The sequence below is a fragment of the Vicia villosa genome, linkage group LG5, assembly GCF_029867415.1.
Source record: "Vicia villosa cultivar HV-30 ecotype Madison, WI linkage group LG5, Vvil1.0, whole genome shotgun sequence".
NCBI classification, from domain to species: Eukaryota; Viridiplantae; Streptophyta; class Magnoliopsida; order Fabales; family Fabaceae; genus Vicia; species Vicia villosa.
The window spans coordinates 171,019,881-171,042,682 of record NC_081184.1 but is presented as its reverse complement, the minus strand read 5'-3'; the positions used below and the strand labels follow the sequence as shown (position 1 = coordinate 171,042,682).

The 22,802-nt window shown below is 33.2% G+C and overlaps 3 protein-coding genes and 1 long non-coding RNA gene across 4 annotated transcripts; 1 reads left to right on the top strand and 3 right to left on the bottom strand.

Moving 5' to 3' along the window:
• Positions 1 to 4,856: 4,856 nt before the first annotated feature.
• On the top strand, positions 4,857 to 5,777 carry LOC131608208 (uncharacterized). The gene is made up of 2 exons (XR_009285531.1): positions 4,857 to 5,491; positions 5,589 to 5,777. It is a non-coding gene; the product is annotated as an uncharacterized LOC131608208 (long non-coding RNA).
• A 5,417-nt stretch (positions 5,778 to 11,194) lies between these two features.
• On the bottom strand, positions 11,195 to 12,943 carry LOC131608207 (uncharacterized). Its single transcript, XM_058880129.1, has 2 exons — positions 12,287 to 12,943; positions 11,195 to 11,905 (listed from the first exon to the last, which is right to left on the bottom strand). Exons 1-2 carry the CDS (start codon positions 12,446 to 12,448, stop codon positions 11,360 to 11,362), a joined length of 708 nt encoding a protein of 235 aa, XP_058736112.1. The 5' UTR covers positions 12,449 to 12,943; the 3' UTR covers positions 11,195 to 11,359.
• Positions 12,944 to 14,760: 1,817 nt separating this feature from the next.
• LOC131608205 (uncharacterized) lies at positions 14,761 to 16,389 on the bottom strand. Its single transcript, XM_058880128.1, has 2 exons — positions 16,088 to 16,389; positions 14,761 to 15,975 (listed from the first exon to the last, which is right to left on the bottom strand). Exons 1-2 carry the CDS (start codon positions 16,247 to 16,249, stop codon positions 15,382 to 15,384), a joined length of 756 nt encoding a protein of 251 aa, XP_058736111.1. The 5' UTR covers positions 16,250 to 16,389; the 3' UTR covers positions 14,761 to 15,381.
• Positions 16,390 to 19,959: 3,570 nt separating this feature from the next.
• Positions 19,960 to 21,756, bottom strand: LOC131608204 (uncharacterized). Its single transcript, XM_058880127.1, has 2 exons — positions 21,304 to 21,756; positions 19,960 to 21,172 (listed from the first exon to the last, which is right to left on the bottom strand). The coding sequence occupies exons 1-2, from the start codon at positions 21,466 to 21,468 to the stop codon at positions 20,588 to 20,590; spliced, it is 750 nt and encodes a 249-aa protein (XP_058736110.1). The 5' UTR covers positions 21,469 to 21,756; the 3' UTR covers positions 19,960 to 20,587.
• Positions 21,757 to 22,802: the final 1,046 nt, after the last annotated feature.

The window sequence follows — 22,802 nt, the reverse complement described above, 5'->3', positions numbered from 1 at the left end:
CAAGCCAAAATAAGAACCCAAAAGAAGATGGTTGGACAACATACCTCGCATCTCGGAGTACGAAATTAGCCTGAAACTTTTTCCCACCAATTTGCGTCTGTTGATACCCAACACTTTCGAGCATACCAATAACATCTGATGGATTATTGAAAACAAAGAACATAAGTAATTGAGCTACTATATAATGCAAAAGGAAACGGTATCGTGATGCAGTTTTACCAATGAGTACATTCTTCTGAAAGTTCCCGTTGATGATGTCAGAAAAACTTGTGAAGGGGCGTGGTTTGGGGGGTATGTTATGTTTGTCAACATCACCAACAGCAGTTCCTCCAGTAAATTTCACCAAAAACTTGTGGGAGCTTGGTTTGAAAACTAAGTTATTAGGCTGCACAGAAAAATTAGACACAGTATAGGTCCGGTCCACCTCAAACTTCTCGGTGTATGCGGCCATGCATGCAGTTGGAACAACAACGTGGATATCAGAACCCTGGAAATAAACAAAAGGGTTAGATGCAGAACACAACCTCGCACACGGAAATATCACAGACTATGTAAATTAGTTTCAAAAAATGAAAATGGTACACATGCACGGGTTTGAAAGAACACATGCTTCAAAACCACATAAAAGGAACAGATTATGTAAACACATCAAACAACATCAACAGTAAAAATAGAACGTTCAAAAGGTAAAGATCGAAGAAGCATAAAACAACAAAGACGACAACATATGAACAATGATACACAGTGACAGAAGTTAAAAAACCATGTGAACATTCACACGCACAAACAGCAACATCACTTACCTCTTTGTCTTCAAATATCATCTCAAAATGCTCCTTGTTGTTGGAGACTACCTTCCATTTATGGGAAACTCTCACCGCCACTTTCCACAACTCTTTGGTGTCGTTGATGTCCTTAATTTTTTCCAGAGGACGAGCCATGCAGAGGTTGAAGATAGAAGATGGATAGCTTGCAGATGGATGGTAGCTGGGAAAGATTTGAAATCGCCCGTGAGTTGGAGAAAGAGGAAAAACCTGGAGGTAGATAGAAAGAGAGAAAGAAAACCTAATGAAAAGAGAGAAAGAAAACCTAGTGACTATGACTTTGAGTATGGCAGAGGAAATATTTGTGTTTACCAAGAAAGATAGCAATATAAAATGATTATTGTCACATGCAAAAAATTTGAAAAGGCTTTCTTTGGATTTTTTGAACTCAGACACGGTGCTTTAGAAAAGGAGATCAACTAAGGTGTCCATGTGGCAGCTTGGGGAAGCACAGGGGCAGTACGGTCTTTTCCAGAGCAGTTAACTTTCTTATATTGTAGATTTGTCGCAGAATAACTTACCAACACATTGTTTCTCAGCTTAACAGGATTTTCAACGACTCGGGTCCAGCATTCCTCTTTCACAGCCATTGTTTCTGCAGTGGATTTCCTACAAAAATTAAACACAGATTATAGCATGATCCATTAACCCACTTTAACTTAACGGTCGATATATTCATATCTCCTGATAAAACCAGCTTATTCCATAAGCAGTCATTTTATACCTAACAGAACTAGAACAATTGACACACTTGCGGGAAAATTTGACTTTCGCTTTGTCTTTCTGCTTCATGGCAGACTTTTGCACACTGTGTCCAACAACTTTTTCCTTCCTTTTCACCTTCTCCGGATATGTTTCAGCTCCTCCATTCCTACGCCGATTCAATAAGAAATATCAGTCATGAATATGTACTCCTTTTTACCTATGTCTAAAATATTATACAACACATTTACCTTGAGGCGTTGGTGGTTCCGTGATCCTTTTTTTCCCGTGTTCGCCTTTCACCATTACCACAACTTCCAGAATAAGGGGCTTCCTGCTTGACTTCACACCGCATTGCTGCGCCATCATTGGTCATTGCAAAGGTGGCTGCCTCACCATTTTGTTTGCCTGACCCTGAATAAGATTTTCTTCTGCAACACAATGTACCAACAAATAAATATGCTTATTTAAAGACTAAGTAGTAGCAAAAATTATACTTTTATACTAAACATGTTGGTTATAACCATTAAATAGGAAGAAACAATTACCTTTTGGATGCAGAGGGTTGAAATGAAGCACGGTAAACAGCTGCATGATAGGTTTTTCTTCCATGCCCGGCAGCAATGACTGGTGCCGGTTGTTTCCCTTTCCCTTTCTTACAGCCTACTGCAATCTGTTCACGCTCCAAATCATGTCTTGCTGTTCCACCATGAAGTTCTTCCTCGATTTCTTCAATCGCATCCATGCTTTCTTTTTTCACAGCACGAATCTCTTCCAACATTCGGAGGAGTACACACCTCCGAGTGCGTTTCGAAATGGGCTGCATTTCAACAAGTTCTTCCTGACATCTGCACAAACACAATTTTTCTGTTTATCGACAAGCCGCATCATCTTTAATCATTACATATAACATTTTTCAACCTAATCTGTTATCTAATGTCAGATCCGATATTTGAGGGTTCATCAATATACATGCACGGAAAGCAAATTACTAAAAGGTTAATACAATCCTATGGCCACTACAAATACATGCAAGGATAAATAAAACCAGGTATCTTCTGTTACTTTAACGTTTTGGATAAGAGATTGGTTTAAGGCGGTGTATCTGAATCTACGACCATATAATAACGAATACGATTCAAATGAATGACGACAATAATCTAAGATGATATTACCTTGAACCGGTTGTTGGGGATCGTTTGAGTGAGCTTCCTTCCATTGTTTGCCACAGATGTACTTCGATGACTTCCGATGGTTTGTGGGGGTGCTTTTATCTGCAACAAATACCTAGAGACAGGGGTGGAGTATTTATGTTTGCTCTAGAGAATTCAGTTTTCCAAGTATGTCAATCGTTCAGTTTCCAAATACATTTAATATTGCGTCCTTTCCATTACACACAGTCTGTTTCAAAAAAATTTCGATATGTGGGCCATTCCATACTTATGGTTAATAACTTTTTATAAATATATATATTTATTCTGTTTATGGACAGCTTACATTATTATTTTAATTTGATTTAGACATGGTTTTGATAATTCTCATTAATATTCATTTTTATTAGTTATTCTATTTTTTAATTATTGTTTCTTTTTAATCTTCCTCTCCATCTATAGACTTGTGCTATCATTATAATTTCTTTACATTTAAAATAAACTCTAACTATTATACAATTGCTAATTTATAAAGTTGCTTTATTTTATTTTTTTGCAGTTTTTTATATAAAAATGCTCATTTTCAAAAAAATCATGGGATAATATCTGCCCTTTCATCATAATCAATCATGCTTTTTTTGGACTCAATATTTACTCTTCCAAAATATATATTAGAACTCTTTTTAACATATGTATTTCAACGAATATTTAATTTCTTGGATATGAAGTGTTTTTTATTTAATTTTTTTATGTAATATAAACCAAAATCCATCTTAAAAAAATATATATCTTATAAACAAATTATACATGTAAAACAAATGCGCGTGCCATACCAGAACCCGTGCGAACGCACGGGTTTGTTACTAGTTATAAAAGTAAAAAATAGATAACATAATTAAAAATAATATTAGAAATTATTATGATTGTCAGTTTAAAATAAAATTTTATAAAATAAATTTGACTTATTAAACATCTTTATTGGTGATGATTAATTGAGAAAGAAAAATGCCTGAAGGAACTAATATGATTCATAGAAGAATACATACATGTGTGTGTCATTTTTCAAGGATACATATACTATCATGATGTGAAATTAAATCACATATACAATAAAATGTTATCCCTTTCAATAACTTGGTTGAAGATTTATATCTCATATAGTTCATTTATATATATTTTTAAATCAATTAAAATACTTTAAAATATAAATTGAAGAATTCGTGAGCTTAGCCGAGATTATATATATATATATATATATATATATATATATATATATATATATATATATATATATATATATATATATATATATATATATATATATATATATATATATATATATATATATATATATATATATATATAAAATTTAAATTTTCAAATATACTACATTTTTTATTTTATTTTATAGTTATAACTTTTTTGTTTGACTTTTATTCTTGCAAATATATTTTCTTTTATTTTAATTATTACAGTTTTTTAAAAATTGTTAATGAGAAAAAGGGATACACACTGACTATTTTTACACTGTCAACCAATCACAACCATGCATCCAATTAAAACACAATTTTAATTTAAAAAAATTAATATGACATGGCAAATGTAAGGATTTTCATTGGATGTATGTGTAAAGTTTGTTTACACTGTCAGTGCACTACCTTTAAACTCATTGTTAATTTATAAATACCAATACTTTTTTATATCAATATATAAATATAAATAAATAGTACCGACAAAGATTAAACCCTAAACCATTAACTTACACTGATTGTTACAAAATTAATTTATATTAAATCTTCAAAATAGATGAAATATTTGATTTTAGTGACATAAAAATGAAAATCAAGTATTCTAAATATTAAAAGAATAATTTTTAATATAAATAAATTTTGTAAAATTAAAATAAGATTAAAACAAAAAATAAAATAAAACAATACTTGCAAAAAGAAAAAACAATACATAAATCAATTATAAGAATTAAAAAATAACAATATTTGTAGAGATCAATTAAATATTTAAATCTATTTAATTTCCTTATGAATAAGATAGAGCTGCATGAAAATGAACATGTTAAACGTTTATTAAACATGATAATCTCTACAAATATGATTTTAATAAACATAAAGTAAGTGTTACAAAATGGAAAAGAGAGAGTAGATGGAAAGTGTAATTGCTTTGGTACTATAACTAGTCTAATGGAATATTATTTCAAGACCCTTTACTATGCATTTCCCTCCTATAAATACTTGCTCCTTATTCAGCAAGAGATATCAAACACTCCAAAGTTGTTCCAAATCTGCATATTATATTTTCTCTTACATAATGACTCTTAATTTTCCTTTTTTATCTAAGGGGTGGAGGAGGAGTTAATAGGGAATTATGTTGTTGACAGAAGATAGAGAGCACAGATGATGATATGCATTTGTAGGACCTGCTGGCTGCATCAATGGATTGTGCATCTCACTCCTTTGTGCTCTCTATGCTTCTGTCATCACCTTCTTCCTCCAATTTCCATTAACTTTCCTCTACTCCCAATTTTTTTTTTATGTTAAGACATGTTTGATGTGTGATATGTGTCACTATCCAAGTGTCTAATGCAGATATATGTATGATTACATTCAATTATTATCCATGTTAATCGTCTTAAGTTTTTGAAAAATTCATCTGAGACAAAATAGCCATCGGCCCTATTTAGAGTTTAATTTTGCCAAATCTATGATAAGGTGTTATTTATCCATAATTTATCAGTGACAAATTTGAGACTTTTGATTGTAGCCAATCTATGACACTTTCAAAGACGGCCCTGATATTAATGTTTGTATCATGTCGCAATTTTATAATATAGATTGTATGTTTGTGGCTCTAAGCATATAGTAATATATGGTTATTAACCTTAATATGTATTTGGCAGATTGGAGATATGCACATGCTGTGGCTGCTAGAGACCTGTTTGTTGATGTCATGCAGAATTTGCTTGGTTGGCATTCATTCATGATCTAGTGGAAGCTGCGGTTTTGAACTTCTTCTACTTATTCTTGTTTTTGTTGGTGTGGTTTTTTGTGTATTCTCAATTTGTTTATGATATTAAATTTTTGTTCAATTGGTTGGTCTAAAGTTTTTATTGGATCTGTTATGCTTATGTTCTATGTTAAATATTTTTCATTTCTTCTTTACTTCTATTCTAGTTTTTGTTAGTTAAACTTTTTTTTTTAATGTTTTATTTTATGGTAAATAGTATTTTATGTGTTCTAGATATAAGGTTTTTGATTTTATTATTAGAGAGAATATTGTGAATACTATTAAAGAAAATCAAAGAGACTCAGAAATATCATGTATTTGTTCGTATAATTTTTATATTTTGGATTTTTTTACTTTTCTATTAATTAAAAATATTAACCTTATATTTTTAAAATGAAACTTCTTCAATTTCTTCTGCATTATTATTAATGTCGATAACAATTGTTTTGAAACACCTACTTGTGCTGATTTTGGTAGAATTATTCTCAATTTTTCAAAGACTTTAGGTTCTTCAAATATTCTCTAGATAGCGCAAATGAAAATAGACCGTTATCAATAGTACTATCCAAAAAGATGATTAATGTGATGATTTTATGGTCAAACATAGTCGTTTTCTAATTTATTAGTCTAATGACTAAAATTTCACCTACTTAAAAATAAATAAGTGAAATGATACATGTTCGAATTTGTGTTTATAGTTGACTATCCTTACACAACTATCATATGAACTGACTTATGTCAAAATCTCTTCTAGTCTTGATATCATTATGCATTATGCATATTTCTCCTTCTCTTATACTTAACTACTACTTCAACCAGACTTCATGCATTTTTTTTTTAAGATTGTAATTTTGTTTTTTAGTCTTATAAATAAAAATTTCATTGTAATAAATTTCAGATATTTAATTGTCTCAAATATAGTGTTTATTAGAATTTACCATGGTTGTGAGAATATTATTGTGAAGGCTAAGAATGTAGTACTACTACTATACTAGCAGTTGCATGAGGAGAAAGAAAGGTCCACATATATATTGTGGTACGTTGTAGGACATATTCTTGCTTCGGATTCTTCCAACTCAGACAGTACCCAATGTTTTAGAACTTGGATTCCCTTCATTCATTAAATTCTGCACTTGTTCTGCCTTATCCAAAAATTCCTTTTACTCTACTATCTAACACTAATCTATCTTCTCAAAAAGTTAATTCTTGTATAGGGGCAACACCTATTTTTGCTTATGAAACAAAATATTAAGCATAATTAATTAAACAATAAGTCCAAGTCTAATGGTTCGAAAAGTTGAAGTACATATGCTTTATTTGTTATAACTCTGAGCACTTCAAAAATGATTGTTCTTTAAAGAGAAGTAAGAGTGACTTTGTTGATATTGTGGTGATAATTATAATAGTGGCGATGTGTTAGTGGTAACGAAATTGGATATAAACAAGAGCTAGGTCATGATTTTAAGATAGTAGGATACTCTTATCCCACATGCCCAAAGAAAAATACTTTAAGACTTTGGAGTTGAGTCTTTCAACTTGCTAACATTTAAACTTTCAAGTTTCATGGTATTGGAACTCTTGGTTAGAGATGTTTGACAACCGTGAATTCCTTTTACGAAATGTGAGGTATGTTTTTGAATAAAATTTGTTGTTTCTGAGTATATTTGATGATTTTGGATATTGGTTTAAAGTTGAATATGACATGTTGAAAATGGTGAAATGATAATTGCTAAAAGGCACAATATTCATTTGTATGTTTTGGATGGTTTCAATTTTATTGATAAGTAATGCATCATTAGCTAATCAAGACTATCACGATAAATCCAAATTTTGACCTCTGAGAATAGGACACTACTTGTGGATAAGGGATTTCCTTAAATGGAGGAAATTGAATAAAATAAAATAACATTGTTCTATAAGGGTACTTATTGTGAATCAATATAATTTTGAGTTGGAAAAAATGAATTTCAAAACATATTTCTTACACGGAGACTTTAAAGGGACAATTGACATGAAGCAACCGGAAGGTTTTGCAAAGGATAAATTTAGGGTGTGTTTATTGAAAGAAAATCAACTATCTGTTGTGGTATTATCCATAACTCAAGCGTAGTACATTGCCCTAGGTAAAAAGGTAAAAGAAACTATTTGGTTAAGAAGTATGATCGAGGAGTTAGGAATAACTCAATAATGTGTGAAAATACTTTGTGATAATCGAAATGCAATTTATTTAGCTAATATAATCAAGTGTATCATGAGAGGAAAAACAAATTGACATCTATTTTTAGTGCATTAGAAAAATGGTCAAGTCGAAGAAGATTGTGGTTGATAAAGTTTCATCGGAAGACACTCCCGTAGAGATATTCGAGATATTCGCCAAGTCATTAACTTGTTCAAGGTTCAAGCATTGCTTGAACTTGAACAATTTTGTTGCAGAATGATTCAAGTTTAGAAGGAGCAATAAGATGGTTGATGAGTAAATTTACATCACCATCAATTTGAGAGTAATTGGGAAATATGTTGTGTATGCCTTGGAATATATTTTGTGCTAAAAACTAAAGAAAACTTTGTTATATTTATTGTGTGCTAGGTATCGGAATCTTTCGCTAAGCGTTGGAAAACTTGTGTTATATGTGTTTTCGCTGCTGACTTTTGTGTTAGGCGTAGTTATGGGTGGCAAATTGGCATACCTGCCCCGTTTAGGTCCACCCTGCAAAAGTCCGCCGAAAAACAAGGTAGGGTGGAGCGGGCATATTTGAGGGTGCGATCTAAAACATCGACCCGTCCCATAAAAAATGAGGGTGAGGCGGGATGGACCCGCGTGCATTTAACCTTTTAAGCCTAAAAATTGTAAAACTATATGAAAAAACGTGTGCCCGCAAAAGCCCACATAAAACGGTGCGGGGTGGGCCGAGCACATTAAAGGGTGCGAACCTAAAACTCTGTCCTACCCTACAAAAAAAATGCGGGCAAAACAAACATGTTCGACTGGCCAAATCCTTTTTTCCATCATAGGCGTAGTCTTAATATTTGGACCATATTTAAAATGGGTTTCTCTCTTATTTTAAATGACTACAAATAATAATTATATTAATAAAAGATGAAGAATCACCAAAGTACAACAAGAAAATACACAAAGCACAAAAGTGCCAAAAGACAACAAAAAAGCGTAGAGATACAGCAAAAGAACAACGGATAACAAGACCTAAGCTCCTAAAAATACACCTCACTAACATTAGGTTAGATCTCACACCATCAGATCTACCGTTAACAAATTTTAACCCACCAAAAGAGCACAAAAAAAACTAAATACCACAATCTAGTCAGATCCAAGACAAACACTCGATCCGATATAAGTGCAAGTAGATGATAGTATTCTGACGTCATTCAATAAATATGTAAAAATTCACCTTTGATCTACCCAAACCATTTCCATATAAAAAAAAATACTCTTCTCCTCTATCTTTTTTGAGTAAGGATCCTCTCTATTTTCTAAAAGAATTTGAGAACTCCATTTATAGAGTTTTATGTGTATGAAGTCAAATAAATATTAATTATATTTCACATGTCCTAAGTATATGTGTTTTTTACACACCAAATTATAATAATAATAATAATTAAAAAAAAAATAGAGAACCCATCTCTTTTGCAACAACTACTCTTTTGCAACAACTACTATGAATTTTCTTTGCTGAATTTCAATTAATAAATTCTTGATTTGTCATAGATGAATGGTTCCTCTATAGATCATCACAAGCCTATATATGCTCACTTTCAGCAACAAAAAGTGGCAAGTGTTGCAACCAAATCACTGAATTTAGTTCAAATTTCATTGTTACTCATGATATTAATTAAATTACTCGCCAAGTTTTTAGAAAGTAGTAATAAAGTTGATTTAGATGCTAATACTATCTGAGTTGAAGATTTTGCTATTGTGGATGACTTTATTGTAGTTAGTTACACTTTAATCACAAAAACATAATCCACCAAACCATAACACTTTCTCAAGAGAGAGACAGAATTACTAGCTTTGAAGCTTAGCTTTGAAAGTTGATACAAAAATTGAACACAAGAACAAGACAAGTCTTGTATTTGATGTAGCATTATCAACATATGATTGTGACAGAATTGAGTAGTTTTCAGCTGCGGATTGGCTTGGCGGTTGTTGATATGATAAGTAACCAATCATGAATCAATATCATCATGTGCATGTGTCTCTTCAACTAGTACTACTACATGATTGATAAGGAAATGTAAGGTACTGAATGCACGTTGCAAAATTCAATACGCCACTTTCTATCTTTGAGTTGTTAGTTCAGACACATACAGCTGATTCACTCACTGTCTAGGTTAATATCCATACAGATTTTTTTTTTGCCATCATTCTTATTGTTAATCGTCATTGTCATAGAAATTGTCAATAGTACTCATTCTATTTCTGACAATCACATTCAAACAAAGTAGTAGTAGCAGTACTAGTTAAATGTTTTTTTATCCCTTCCACCAATCATTGACTTCAAGATTATAATACACCACACATCTGACTCATGTTTATGAAGTTCAACTATCCTCATTACATACCTTTTGGATATGCCTTGATATGATGAAATTTGATTTGTTATTTTCATAATGTGTCATTCAATGATTTTTTTTAAGTATAATATGATCAAGTATATATTGGAATAGAAGCTAAATAGTGCAACAAACTGCGATGCTATTATTTTTTGAATGTATTTTCATTGATTTATGAAACACAACGTTGTTATGCATGAACCTTTGAACTCTTTGTAAAAAATCCACCGTATCTGATATTAAGAAACTAAAAGTGTCAAATGTAAATGATATGAAAACATGTTGATTTCCGAAACACAGTTTCTCATTTTTTACCACATTACTTGAAACGGCTTTAAAGGTTGTTTGTCCCATAGTATTGACCTTGCAGAAAAATGATAGTGTTATACATGGGATGATTCATGTTTCTCTCAGCTCAATCATATATGTTGATTTCGAAGAATTAGTCTATGCAGTTGAAAGCAGAAAATATTTGATTTACAAAATAAAAGGCTATTGATGGAGTCATACCTCCTATAGTCCTATCCAACTAGGGGTGGAAAATGGGTTGAGACTGCTCATTTAGCCTACCAATTTTGGTGGGTCGAGGCAAGATTTCTTGTCCGCCCAATTTTTATCACTTTTAAGTTTTAGGGTGACGAAGTCCGTCAAACCCGCCCCGTTTTTTGGCCGACCGAATTAAGAATTATGGCCCACTTCCTCTATTTTGTCCGTCCCATATTTTGAGATTTTAGCAGAATTGTATAAACCTAAACAGGACGATTTAAGAAAAACACACCCAATATATAAGGCATGTTATCGATAAACATCATAGAATAGTGTACTGTCAATAAATATATAAGGAATGAGGGTGTCAGAGCATACAACTTCAGTATAGTATTGGCTGCAAAATCCAATTTTCATACCAAGCTATTGCAAATCTTAAATATCTTTGAATCTAAATTCCAAAATGCTAACTTATACGACGAAGAAGGTGTTCAAACACATTTAACACTTCCTTCGCAGTATCATAATTTTAACAATACAGATGAAAATTATCATAGTTAATAGTTACTATCAAGTTGAATAACAGTAATTAGATATCTAAACATGGACCTATGCTGCTGCATCCACTTCCTGAGTAGTACTACTTTCCTTCTCTCTAAACGACCTATTGTGAAGATCTCTTGTGATCTGAGTAGTTGTATCCAAAAAATACAAAAGAAATGATGTGAAGCAAGAACAAACAAACATAGGTATGGGACCATAAATCCATAGGACAAGAGGAATTGACAAGTAGAAAGCCCTTAAGCCAAGAGACCACGAATAGCTTCCGCGGTTCAACGTTCTCGCTACATATTCAATGAAATCCTTTTTGCCATTGATTGTAGGTGTAGTGATTAAGAAACTCACATGTGCATAGTATCTTATTGATTGCATATTACATAGAAACGCGACGAGGAAACATAGTGAGATCGAAAGCCGTTTTATCGATGAGTTTAAGGATGTTTTGTTGCCATAAACTAGGTTGGTTTCTGAAATATTGCTTGCAAAAACTCCAATGAGTGAACTTAGTGTGATTGCTGTTGTAGCTAGAAGAGTTGATGCCATTATATTGTTGCGAATCGTTTGAACCGCCAAAACACCATTTTTTAATGGATCCTGAAAACAACATATACAAACAATAGAGATTGTTATGAAAACAACTTCATTAGTGCATATTTGAATCCATATTTTGTGTCCATAAACTAATTCGAAGCGTTCTAATTCTATCAAATTCCCTGTCAATTCAAACACGCGCGAACTTAGATATGTCTAAGAAAATGAAACTCAAACCGAACATAAGTTTAGATTGTCTGCAGTCAACAATGTCACACAGTGATCACATTGGTAATCACTGAATCGAGATCAGACAGTCTAGATCTGATCTCGACCTAAGGACTAGTGATGTGTTGACTGCGTGAACACGCAAAATACCTAAAGACATCGTCAACCGACAAATATAAGCAATCAGAGAAAGAAATAGAGAGAAGGATTACTGACAGACATCATGAAAAGAATCCATTGGTGACGAGTCTGAGCATTCAAACCAATAACAGTGCTAGATGGCTGGCGGATTATAGCATAGAGAAGCCAAACATGATACATTAACAACACCATGATACCAACAGGCACCATCACATAATCCAACTCCTCTATTCCCATCTTCTTTCCTTTTCCTTCTTCAAATCAAACTTTACCTTTCTTAATCTTTCACTAACACACTCACATTATTATTAGTGTAGTGCTATGCTAGTGCTACCCCACACCATAAACACTCCAAACATGTGATGAAATTCAAGAAACTATTCTCACTATACAAACTTGCTTTTTTCCTTCTAAAAAACAAGTAAAGATGCTATTCTCTTTATTCTTTGTTCTTTCAAATAGTAAAGTTGTCTACAATAGTTGTTTATATTAAATCCATCTTACGTCAAAAGGGAACAACAAGTGGGAAAAGATACATCTATGCAGTGAACCACGTTGCTCAACTGTGTCTGAATTTGATTTATGAAACAAACAAAATAAATTGAAATTGGATTACAGATAAGATGAAGTTATATTTGTTGCTCCACTTGTTTAATATTCATAAAGATGCAAAATTTATATGTGAAAATTAATTAACAGTTCCAAATGGAAGTGACATTAGCATATCAAAATTTAACAAGTGTACATCCCATGTTTGGTGGACCTAATTTTGTTTCATGATAACCACTGTTTTTCATGCTTTTTGTTTTTAAAAGCAAAAACAACCTTAGTTCTCAAAACATCACTTTCATTTCATATGCAAACATGACTTTTAGTTAAATAATGATGTTTGTAATTGTGTCATCTCACTCTCTTCTGTCAAAAAGGTTCATGACTTATTTGAGACACAATACTACAATATACTACAACCATGTTTTGCATTGTTTATAAAAAGAAAAGAAAATTCTATTTTAGCATGACACCATGACAGAATGAACCACTAATCTTGTTTATGTAGCTAACCGCAAACCGTGAGAATTGAGAATAAGATTTTAAGCTCAACCAAATCTCATGATAATAGGGACTAAACATTGCATAATTAAGAATCTTTAATATGGAAATAATATCTCAATCAATAATAATATTTATCATGCATATCTCAACGCTCACTTTCAAGCAGCTAGAGCATACATACTAATGGTATGCATCAAACTTGTTACATATGTAAGTGATCTTTAGTCCTCAGAAGAGATTTTGTTGATCATTAGAACCAACAAAAGAAGTAAAAATCTCGCTAGACATAATCTTTTTACGAATATAGTGACAATCGATCTCAATATGATTTATTTGTCCATGAAAGACTGGATTATAGGCAATGTGTAGTGAAACTTGGTTGTCAAAAAATTCCTCACATTGTCTATTTTACAATAGTGTAACTTATGAAGAAGATGGTTGATTCATATGAGCTCACGTGTAGTAAGCATTATAGCTTAATACTCAATCCTTGCATTGGATATGGCAACAACATTTTACTTCATAGTTTTCCATGAGATCGAATTGCCTTTAATAAGAAAACAATATCCATATGTAGGTCGTCTGTTGGATAAACCTCATGCCCAATTTGCATCTGAATAATCTATTCATGCTACTTTTTATGAAACTAAACCTAAACTATTAGAAGTATAAGTTTTTGATTGTGCGTGTTTTCTGGAAAAAATAAAATCTGTAAGAAAATCATCAACATGTAGAACAAGGTCAAAGTCAAAAGCAAGTCTCAGATCAAGAACCTGTTCAATATCCAAACAAAGATACTCCTTCAAATCATCATGATCTTCCGATACACTAGAGTGTGACCAAGGATCATCCCATTCAGAATGTTATTGGAGATATCTCTAAGGGAGTTACCACTCGACACTCCATTAACAAGGTATGTAACTTTGTGGTCTTTGTTTTGCAATTGATCCAAAGGGAATGGACGAGGCTATCATCGATGAACATTGGTATCTTGTCATGCAAGAGTAATTAAATCAATTTGAACGAAACATCGTTTGGGGAGTCGTTCCCAAAGCTTCAACTAATCAAGTAATTGGTACCTGTTGGGTCTTTTGCAACAAGCTGAACTAAGATGGAAATATTGTAAAAAATAAAGCTAGACTTGTTATGTAGGGTTACAATCAAGATGAGGGAATAGATTTTAGTGAAACCTATGCCCATGTAGCTAGATTAGAGGTCATAAAGATGCTATTATCTTTTTTGCGCATCGTGAACTTCAAACTTTTTTAGATGAAAGTAAAAAGTGCTTTTTTAAATGGGTACATCTAGGAGTAGGTATGTGTTGATAAACCTCCAGGTTTTTTCAACTCAACATTTCTTGGTCATGTTTTTAAACTTAATAAAACTTTATACGGTCTTAAACAAGCTCCTAGAAATTGGTATTATCATCTAAGCAAGTTCTTTGATATGACACTTATATTTGGTATGACCAAAACACACACAGTTAATAGTTTGAGGAGGAACTACACCTTGACAACCTGCAAAATTTGAAACAATAGCCGAAGACTCTGCTGGTTTGGGAACCATGCTTGTCTTCTCAGGGACGGTAGTCATAGTGGTGGTCAACCAACAAAACAATTAGGTAAGTTTGTAACTTGATGGCTGTAGGTTTTTAAAGTGTTGGACTTTTCCTCTTGGGTCCACATTGATTGCGAGTTCTAAAACCAAGTTGGGGATAAGGTTTTTGGCTAAATTGCTCGAGGGATTAGCTCTCATAGTTTTTGTATTTAAAACAAAAATATGTAGAAGGCAAATCTCATGATAGCAGGGAGTGAATGTTGCATAATTAGATAAGAGATACACACAAGAGAAATAAAGAATACTTACATAAAAGGAAATAAGGTAGATAATATCTCAAATCAATAATACATATTTATCACGCACAACACAATTCTAACAAATGCAAATGCACCTTAAATGAAATCTACAACCATTAACAAGAAGCAAAAATTCACTACCTAGAACTTTACTCTCAGTGAACCCTTCAAACAGCAAAGAAACATGTTCATACATATTAACACTATCATACACAAAAAGATCGCATAAATTGTAGTAACTTGTACGGATATACATCAATTTTACACATTATCAACAGCTGCATTTTGAGCTAAATTGTTACCGGCTAAAGGATGATAATCTGTCTCCAATGCAGATTCTACATCATTACTCTCCTTTGTGAACGAATCACTGTGAAGATCCCTTGTGATTCTAGCAGTTGTATCCAAAAAGTACAAACAGAATGATGTCAAACAACAACAAGCAAACATTGGTATAGGTCCATAAATCCAGAGGAAGAAAGTAAACGACAAGTAAAACGCTCGCAATCCGAGTGACCACGAATGACTCCCGCGATTCAAGGTCTTAGCAATATATTCCATATACGCCTTTTTATCTCTAAGTGTAGGCGCATTGATTAAAAAACTGACATGACAGTAGCATCTTATAGACTGAATATTGCATAAAAACGCAACAAGGAAACAAACGGTAATCGAAATACGTTTGATTTCAGCAGTGCTGTGAAATATGGAAGATGTGTCATCAGAATTCCACCCACTGCTAGTGAAAATACCAATCAGTGAACTTAATGTGATCGCTGTTGTAGCAAGAAGAGTCGATGCCATGATATTATTGCGAATAGTCTGGATCGCCAAAACACCATTCTTGCAAGGATCCTGAAAATCAGAGTCTAAAATCAATTTCATTGAAGTGGGAAAATAATCAAACAGTACATGTGCAACATGAAATTTCAAAATATAAAGTTTTTGTTTGCAGGAAGTAACTGACACTCATCATGGCAAGAACCCATTGATGACGAGACTCAGCGTTTAAGCCAATGACAGTTCGATGAGGTTCGCGAAGAATGGTGAAGAGAAGCCATGTATGGTATAAAAAGAACACCAATAAACCCAATGGAACAAACACAAACTCTAGATGATCGCTAACCATGTCTCCAAATTAAGGTAATGTTTGGTTGATACAAGATTGTTTCTATGATAAGAGAAAATTGAGGTTGTGTTTCATTCAAGTAACATATTTATAACTACCTAGTATTGAGACCAAATCCAAAGACATCAAACTCATTAGTAACAAACATGAGAGTGACATTAATCACTTTTTCCAGTTTAACTATAAAAATTAATCACAAGTTCAAACGTGAATTAAATATCTTTAGACATAAGTCAGATGTCTCAGCACAACTATCAACTGAAATAGTTTAAAAAATACGAATGAAATATCTCTAGACATAAATCATATGTCTCTGCACAACTATCAACTGAGTTAGTTTAAAGAGACAAAATGAAATAAATTTATAAAATATGTTGCTGCAACTTGTAACTTAATGATAATTTTTTTTTTAAATATCAAAATATATTAATAAATTTTATTCAAACCCAAGATGTGTGAGAAGTGGCGTTAGCCAAATAGACTTGTTTAAATTTTATAGCACGTGTGCACTGCAAGAGGGGAGACATTAATTTTTTTATTATATTGTCAACTAATATATTTATTAGTATATTCCTTGATAATTGATGGAGTGGTATTTGATAATAATTTTGCCAATTACTTAATTTGGTAGTGATGATTATTTTAAAAGGGGAATGTGATGCTTTTGAAAAATATTACTTGTTGACTAATTGACAGCCACTGGCAATATATTTTGTCTCCACAACATGTTGTCCAGTTGGTTGGTATCCTTTCAAAGCTTGAAGACCAAATATTGTATTCTACATGTCTATGTTATGTATATTCAAAGTAATGGAATGATTTTGACAAAAATAAAAGAAGAGGAATGGTATAATATAAATAAAGTTAGAAATATGATTTGTTTCTAAAAAAATATATATATGTATACATTATTTTATGGAACATATCAAGAATATTTTATATTGCATATAGATTATTTTATAGTAGTTTCGAGGCAATAATGAGAGATCGATAATGCAGAAGGAGAAAGTCATTCTGATACAGTGATATGAGTCTCCAATACAGTGGAGCGGAGTGGACTGACAAAATTAACACTTCAACGTTCAAGTCATTAAGGTTAAAGAGGTGTAGCTTGTAAAAGTGAGAACGAGATAGCGAACAAATTATGACACTTGACATGATCGTATATGATAGGCCATTAAAACCACCTCATTTGATCTGACGTGGGTCGCAAGGAGCTATCAGATTAGATTAGACGGTGTTTGATGAATTTGTAGCTTGGATCAAGTGTTAGGCTCTCTAACAAGGTCCCACTTATTTGATATCCTCTAATAATGGTGATTTGGGTTGCGCCCTTGTAGTTGAGCATGTTTTATGAGGTCTTTGGTGGGACCGAAGCAATATCAGATGTGCAAAGCCTTTACTATCTTGGCTTTCGCATGTAAGGGTGAAATATTTTTGTTTGAATGTCTTCGGAAGGAAACACAAATGCTTAAGGAACGTTTTGAGGCCTTTGTTATCAAGAGGGATCATCTTCTCACTAAACTTACCATGTCCGATAATCTCCTAAGGGAAACTAGTGGTGAGGTGCGAGCATTTAGGTATCCTCATCTATTAGCTGAGAACGTGCAGGTGTTAACTTAAGGGATAAAAGAGGGATATTGCGTTGAGCTCAATTTTGAAGGTGTTGTTTGACACTGAAATTGACATCGCCAATGTGAATAATGCTTTAGACTATTCTCTTAAAACACTAAGAGAGTTAGAGATGTCCTTAAGTTAAAGTTCGAGAAGGCTTAAGATGACCTTTGTGAAATGCGACTTAGAAGTTTTCACATGTATAAAGAGTATGTGAAGGTGGTGGAGTTTAGTTATTGTATAATGTAGGTATCTTTTGAAAACGCTTTGAAGTGGGTTGAATTCTTCCACCCCGGAGTGCAAATATCGAGGGGCAGATTCATCATGAGTAGGAGATAATATATGAGAGGGTGGTAACTCACGATAAGGAGCCGAAATCATAGGATTTAAGTACTCTTTTTTTGCCGGGCTATCTTTGCAATGGTGATGTTTATTGTTTAAGACTTTTTTCGAGGCCGACGTAATAGGGCTTCACTTTCTCTGCTATAGAGTGACTAGCTACTAAGAGTGGGGAGGGTTGATCCCCAACCACCACCTTCCATTTGGAGTTTTGGTGTCTTTGATTGAGCAGTTTTCATCGTAGGGATTTGCTTGCTTTAGTCACACACTCACGGTGTTTATGACAACACTCCTTAGTCATACTTGTCTTCACATGATAATTATCCTGGACCGGTCCTATGCCCAACAGGCCAACAGGTCCAGGAGGCCCAATTCAAACCATCATATAAATACTCACATTGTCGCTAAAATGGGTACAATTTTATCAAAAAAAATTCATTCCGTTCTCCACAACTCACAAACTAACTTGAGTGTTGGAGTGCTAACATTGCAGGACCACCCACATCACCATACCAGAGCGAGGCATAACGCCTCATTGTGAAGTTGCACCAACCATTCAAGTTCTGAAACAAAATAATAGCACTTTTTGTGGGAATCGATAGTTGATTCCTACAAAAATACATAATCAGATCTTTCCATTCTAGATCTCCACTAATTCAACATTCACTATCAAATGAACACAATCCCAAAGATTAATGAATCGTGCCTTACCTGAGTTTTCCCCGTCGATACTGTCGGAGAAGATCCATCTGTTCAAACCAGATCTCTTCCTCCAACATCAAATGGTTGTGCATCGCCATGCAAAGAGCATGAGGACAATAGACCTACCATAGAGTTTCTTGATACGAAGAAGGTAGATGAAACCTCTAACGTTGATCTATCATCATCGTTGTCATTGCTAATCATTCAGTCTCAAGAGTTCTGGTGGATGATGGAAGCTCTTGTAATTTCTCGAAATTCTCGCTAAGTTGATTTGAGGCCCCAAGATCTGAAACCTTACAAAGATCCTAAGCTTTCTTGCTTTTAACGACTCTTCCAATTGTCCGAGCGGAAAGATCTATTTTCCGAGTCATCTTAGGGGAAAGGAGTGAGAGAAGGACGCTAATTGTCCCTTTTTTTCCATGTGAAAATGCATACAACGGCATCCTAGTTTTTTATTTTCAATTTTTTTTATTAAAACATCTAAAAAAACGTTTGTTTTTTATTTTTAGAAAAAGAAAATTTTTAAAAATTACAAACTTTCCTTTTTTTAAAAAAAAAAATTATTTATTTGAAATAACATATATTCCAAAAATAAGTTAATAACACAAGACTATGCATGGATTGACAGAATGCAACGGAATGACGCGGAACAAAATGAAATAATGTTATATTCCATAGTTCTAATTGATAAAAAGAAGATGGAATAGAGAAGAGCATGATGAAATGCATTCAATCCAATTCTATTACTTACCCTCATTTTTGTTCCCTCCGATTTGGGTGGAGTATCATTTTTTAGTACATTCTATCGTAAAATATTCAAACAATGGAATGAGATATTCATTCCGCTCCACTCCGTTCCGCTTCATTCCACACTATTTCATTATGCTCCGTTCGTTTTAAAATATCCAAACATAGGTATAAGGATAAAAAAGTACTCATTCAATGGAGGACATAAAAGGTCAAATAGGGGTCCAATTAAGGAGACAAGTTATATGGTATTCTTACACCTCTAAATATGAGTCCTTCAACTGCTATTGATCTTAAGACACCTCAATAAATGTGGAATATCAAGGTTGCAAGCTACACTCATTTAAAAGTATTTGGGTGTGCTTATGACTATCACATAAATAAAGGAAAGATGGTCTAAGGCACATAATATAAGGGGTGCTTTTTTGGATATCCTAGTAGAGTAAAGGTTACAGAAATCGGTGTCTTAAAAGCAGAAAATTCATTATTAGCAGAGATGTAAATTGGTGTCTCAAAACAACAGTTAAGGTCAAACAAATAACTAGTGTGGGCTTGGAGAGATTTGAGTTTCAAGGTGGAGTCTATCATTGGTGATCATGTTGAAGAACAACAACCTTAGAGAAATGAGCCTGTGATGAACCTAGACACCATGACAGAATCAACCATCAATGTTGTTGTTTATGTAGCTAACTAGACAGGATGATGCAATGCAAGCCACCTTATGAATCATGACCAACTAATTTGCGGCCGCCTTTTCATAGTTTTGCTAGAAGAGGCACAAATCATGAGAAGTAACAAATGCAAATGCACTCTACCTAGAACTCTACTCTCAGTACATCCTACCAACATCCAAAGCACATGTTCATACTGATTAACAGAATAGTAGACAAAAAGATTGCCAAATTCGCAAAGGCTACAAATATACATCTACATCGATTACACATTATCTACAGCTGCACTTTGAACTAAATCGTTCCCGGCTAAAGGATGATAATCAGGCTCCAGTTCAGATTCTACATCACTACTCTCCTTATAGAAGGAACTACTGTGAAGATCCCTCGTGATTCTTGCTGTCGTATCCAAAAAGTACAAACAGAATGATGTCAAGCAGCAACAAGCAAACATAGGTATGGGTCCATAAATCCATAGGAAGAGAGGAAACGACAAGTAAAATGCTCGCAATCCGAGTGACCAAGAGTGACTTCCGCGATTCAATGTATTAGTAATATATTCCATGTAAGCATTTTTATCTCGGCGTGTAGGTGCAGTGATTAAAAAGCTGACATGACAGTAGCATCTAATAGACTGAACATTGCATAAAAATGCAACAAGGAAACAAACAGTAATCGAAATACGTTTGATTGAAGATGTAGTGGTAGATGTGTCATCCGAACTCCACGACCTGCTAGCAAAAATACCAATCAGTGAACTTAATGTGATCGCTGTAGTAGCAAGAAGAGTCGATGCCATGATATGGTTTCGGATTGTTTGGATCGCCAAAACACCGTTCTTGAAGGGATCCTGAAAATATAGCAATTGAATTAGCAAAAGCAAAAACAATGGTGCACAAAAACTATAATCAAACAGCTGGTGTGCAAGATCAAAAACTATTTGGTTCAATGAATTACAATAGAAATTAAGAATTGACTCACAGTCATCATTGCATGAACCCATTGATGACGAGATTCAGCGTTTAAGCCAATGACAGTTCGATGAGGTTGATGAAGAATGGTGAAGAGAAGCCATATATGGTACAAAAAGAAGACCAATAGTCCCAATGGCACAAACACATACTCCAAGTGCTCGTTCAGTACCATGGTTGACACAATACAAGATTGTTTCTATTGTAATGTTTGATTGCAAGATCCCCAAAGACATCAATCTTAATTTTACCAAACATGAGAATGACATTAACCAGTGTAAATGGAAGATTCACCACAACTTGTTTTTATTTCTTCGAGGGGAGATAATATACATTAAAATTTGTGTCCCTCAATATATTTTATCTTAGAGGATATAAATAATTAAATAAAGTTACTATATTTGTTAATGGAGATTTTCACAGAATTACTTCGTTCAGAAATAAGGATTCTAAAGACGGAGAATTTGACTCCACTGAACGAAGATGGGAGTAAAGTATTTCAAAGATATTTTGGGGGATAGAAACATATCTTCGTTTTGTGAAGTCTTTTTTTTTTTAAACTAAATTACCATAATATCTTTAATTAATATACTAATAATTTTAAATTTATAAGTTAGTTTCTTTGTCATGTATAACGTATATAATGATACTAAAATAGAGAGATTTAAATGATTATGCTCATTGTCTTGTAATTTATCCTCTCTTTTATTTTATTTTTATTTTTTATTGTAACTATTGGTATTACTTGTTTGTTATGACAAAGTAGGGTTAATTATTTATTGGCTCAACAAAATTTACAAAAGGCGTTGTGTGAGACATGAAGGAGATGCGGAGGAAATCGATAGGATAGAGATCAAGGAGGATATCATAGGATTTATACGTTTATGTGTATCTGAAGAGGTGATGTATCATTTCTTAGATTTGAAGACTTCGAATGAGGTTTTGAATAAATTGGAGTTTGTATATGTCTAAGACACTATCGAACAAATTGTTCACCAAGGATTTGATATGCAATAACACGATAATACCTTTAACAAAATAATCATTTATTTGGCAAGGTTTAGGTTAAAGGTCAATAACCAAGACAAAACAATAATTTTCATGTGCTCGTTACCAATTCTTAGGACCATTTGGTAGCTACTCCTACTTTTTAGGAAAGACACAATCAACCTCTATTGTGAAATCTCATAGTATTTGACCACACCAAGACCTTGACGTGTGAGACAAAAAATAATGGCAATCAAAATAAATGGTCTTAAGAAAAATTAACTATTCTCTAATACTGTAAGCAAATTCATACAAGCAATAATAATATCAAAGACGAGTACACACCTAATGTGTTTACCTAGTTCGATCAAATTGATTTATTATGGGGAAAAGAGTAGTTTTTTGATTTACTGTACCTCAAAAGTAGCTACAAGAGATTACTAAATGAGTTACAAAAAAAAGTCTTCACACTCCCGTTTGTTAAAACTAGTATACATTGAGTTGAGAGAAAGAGGGGGGAGA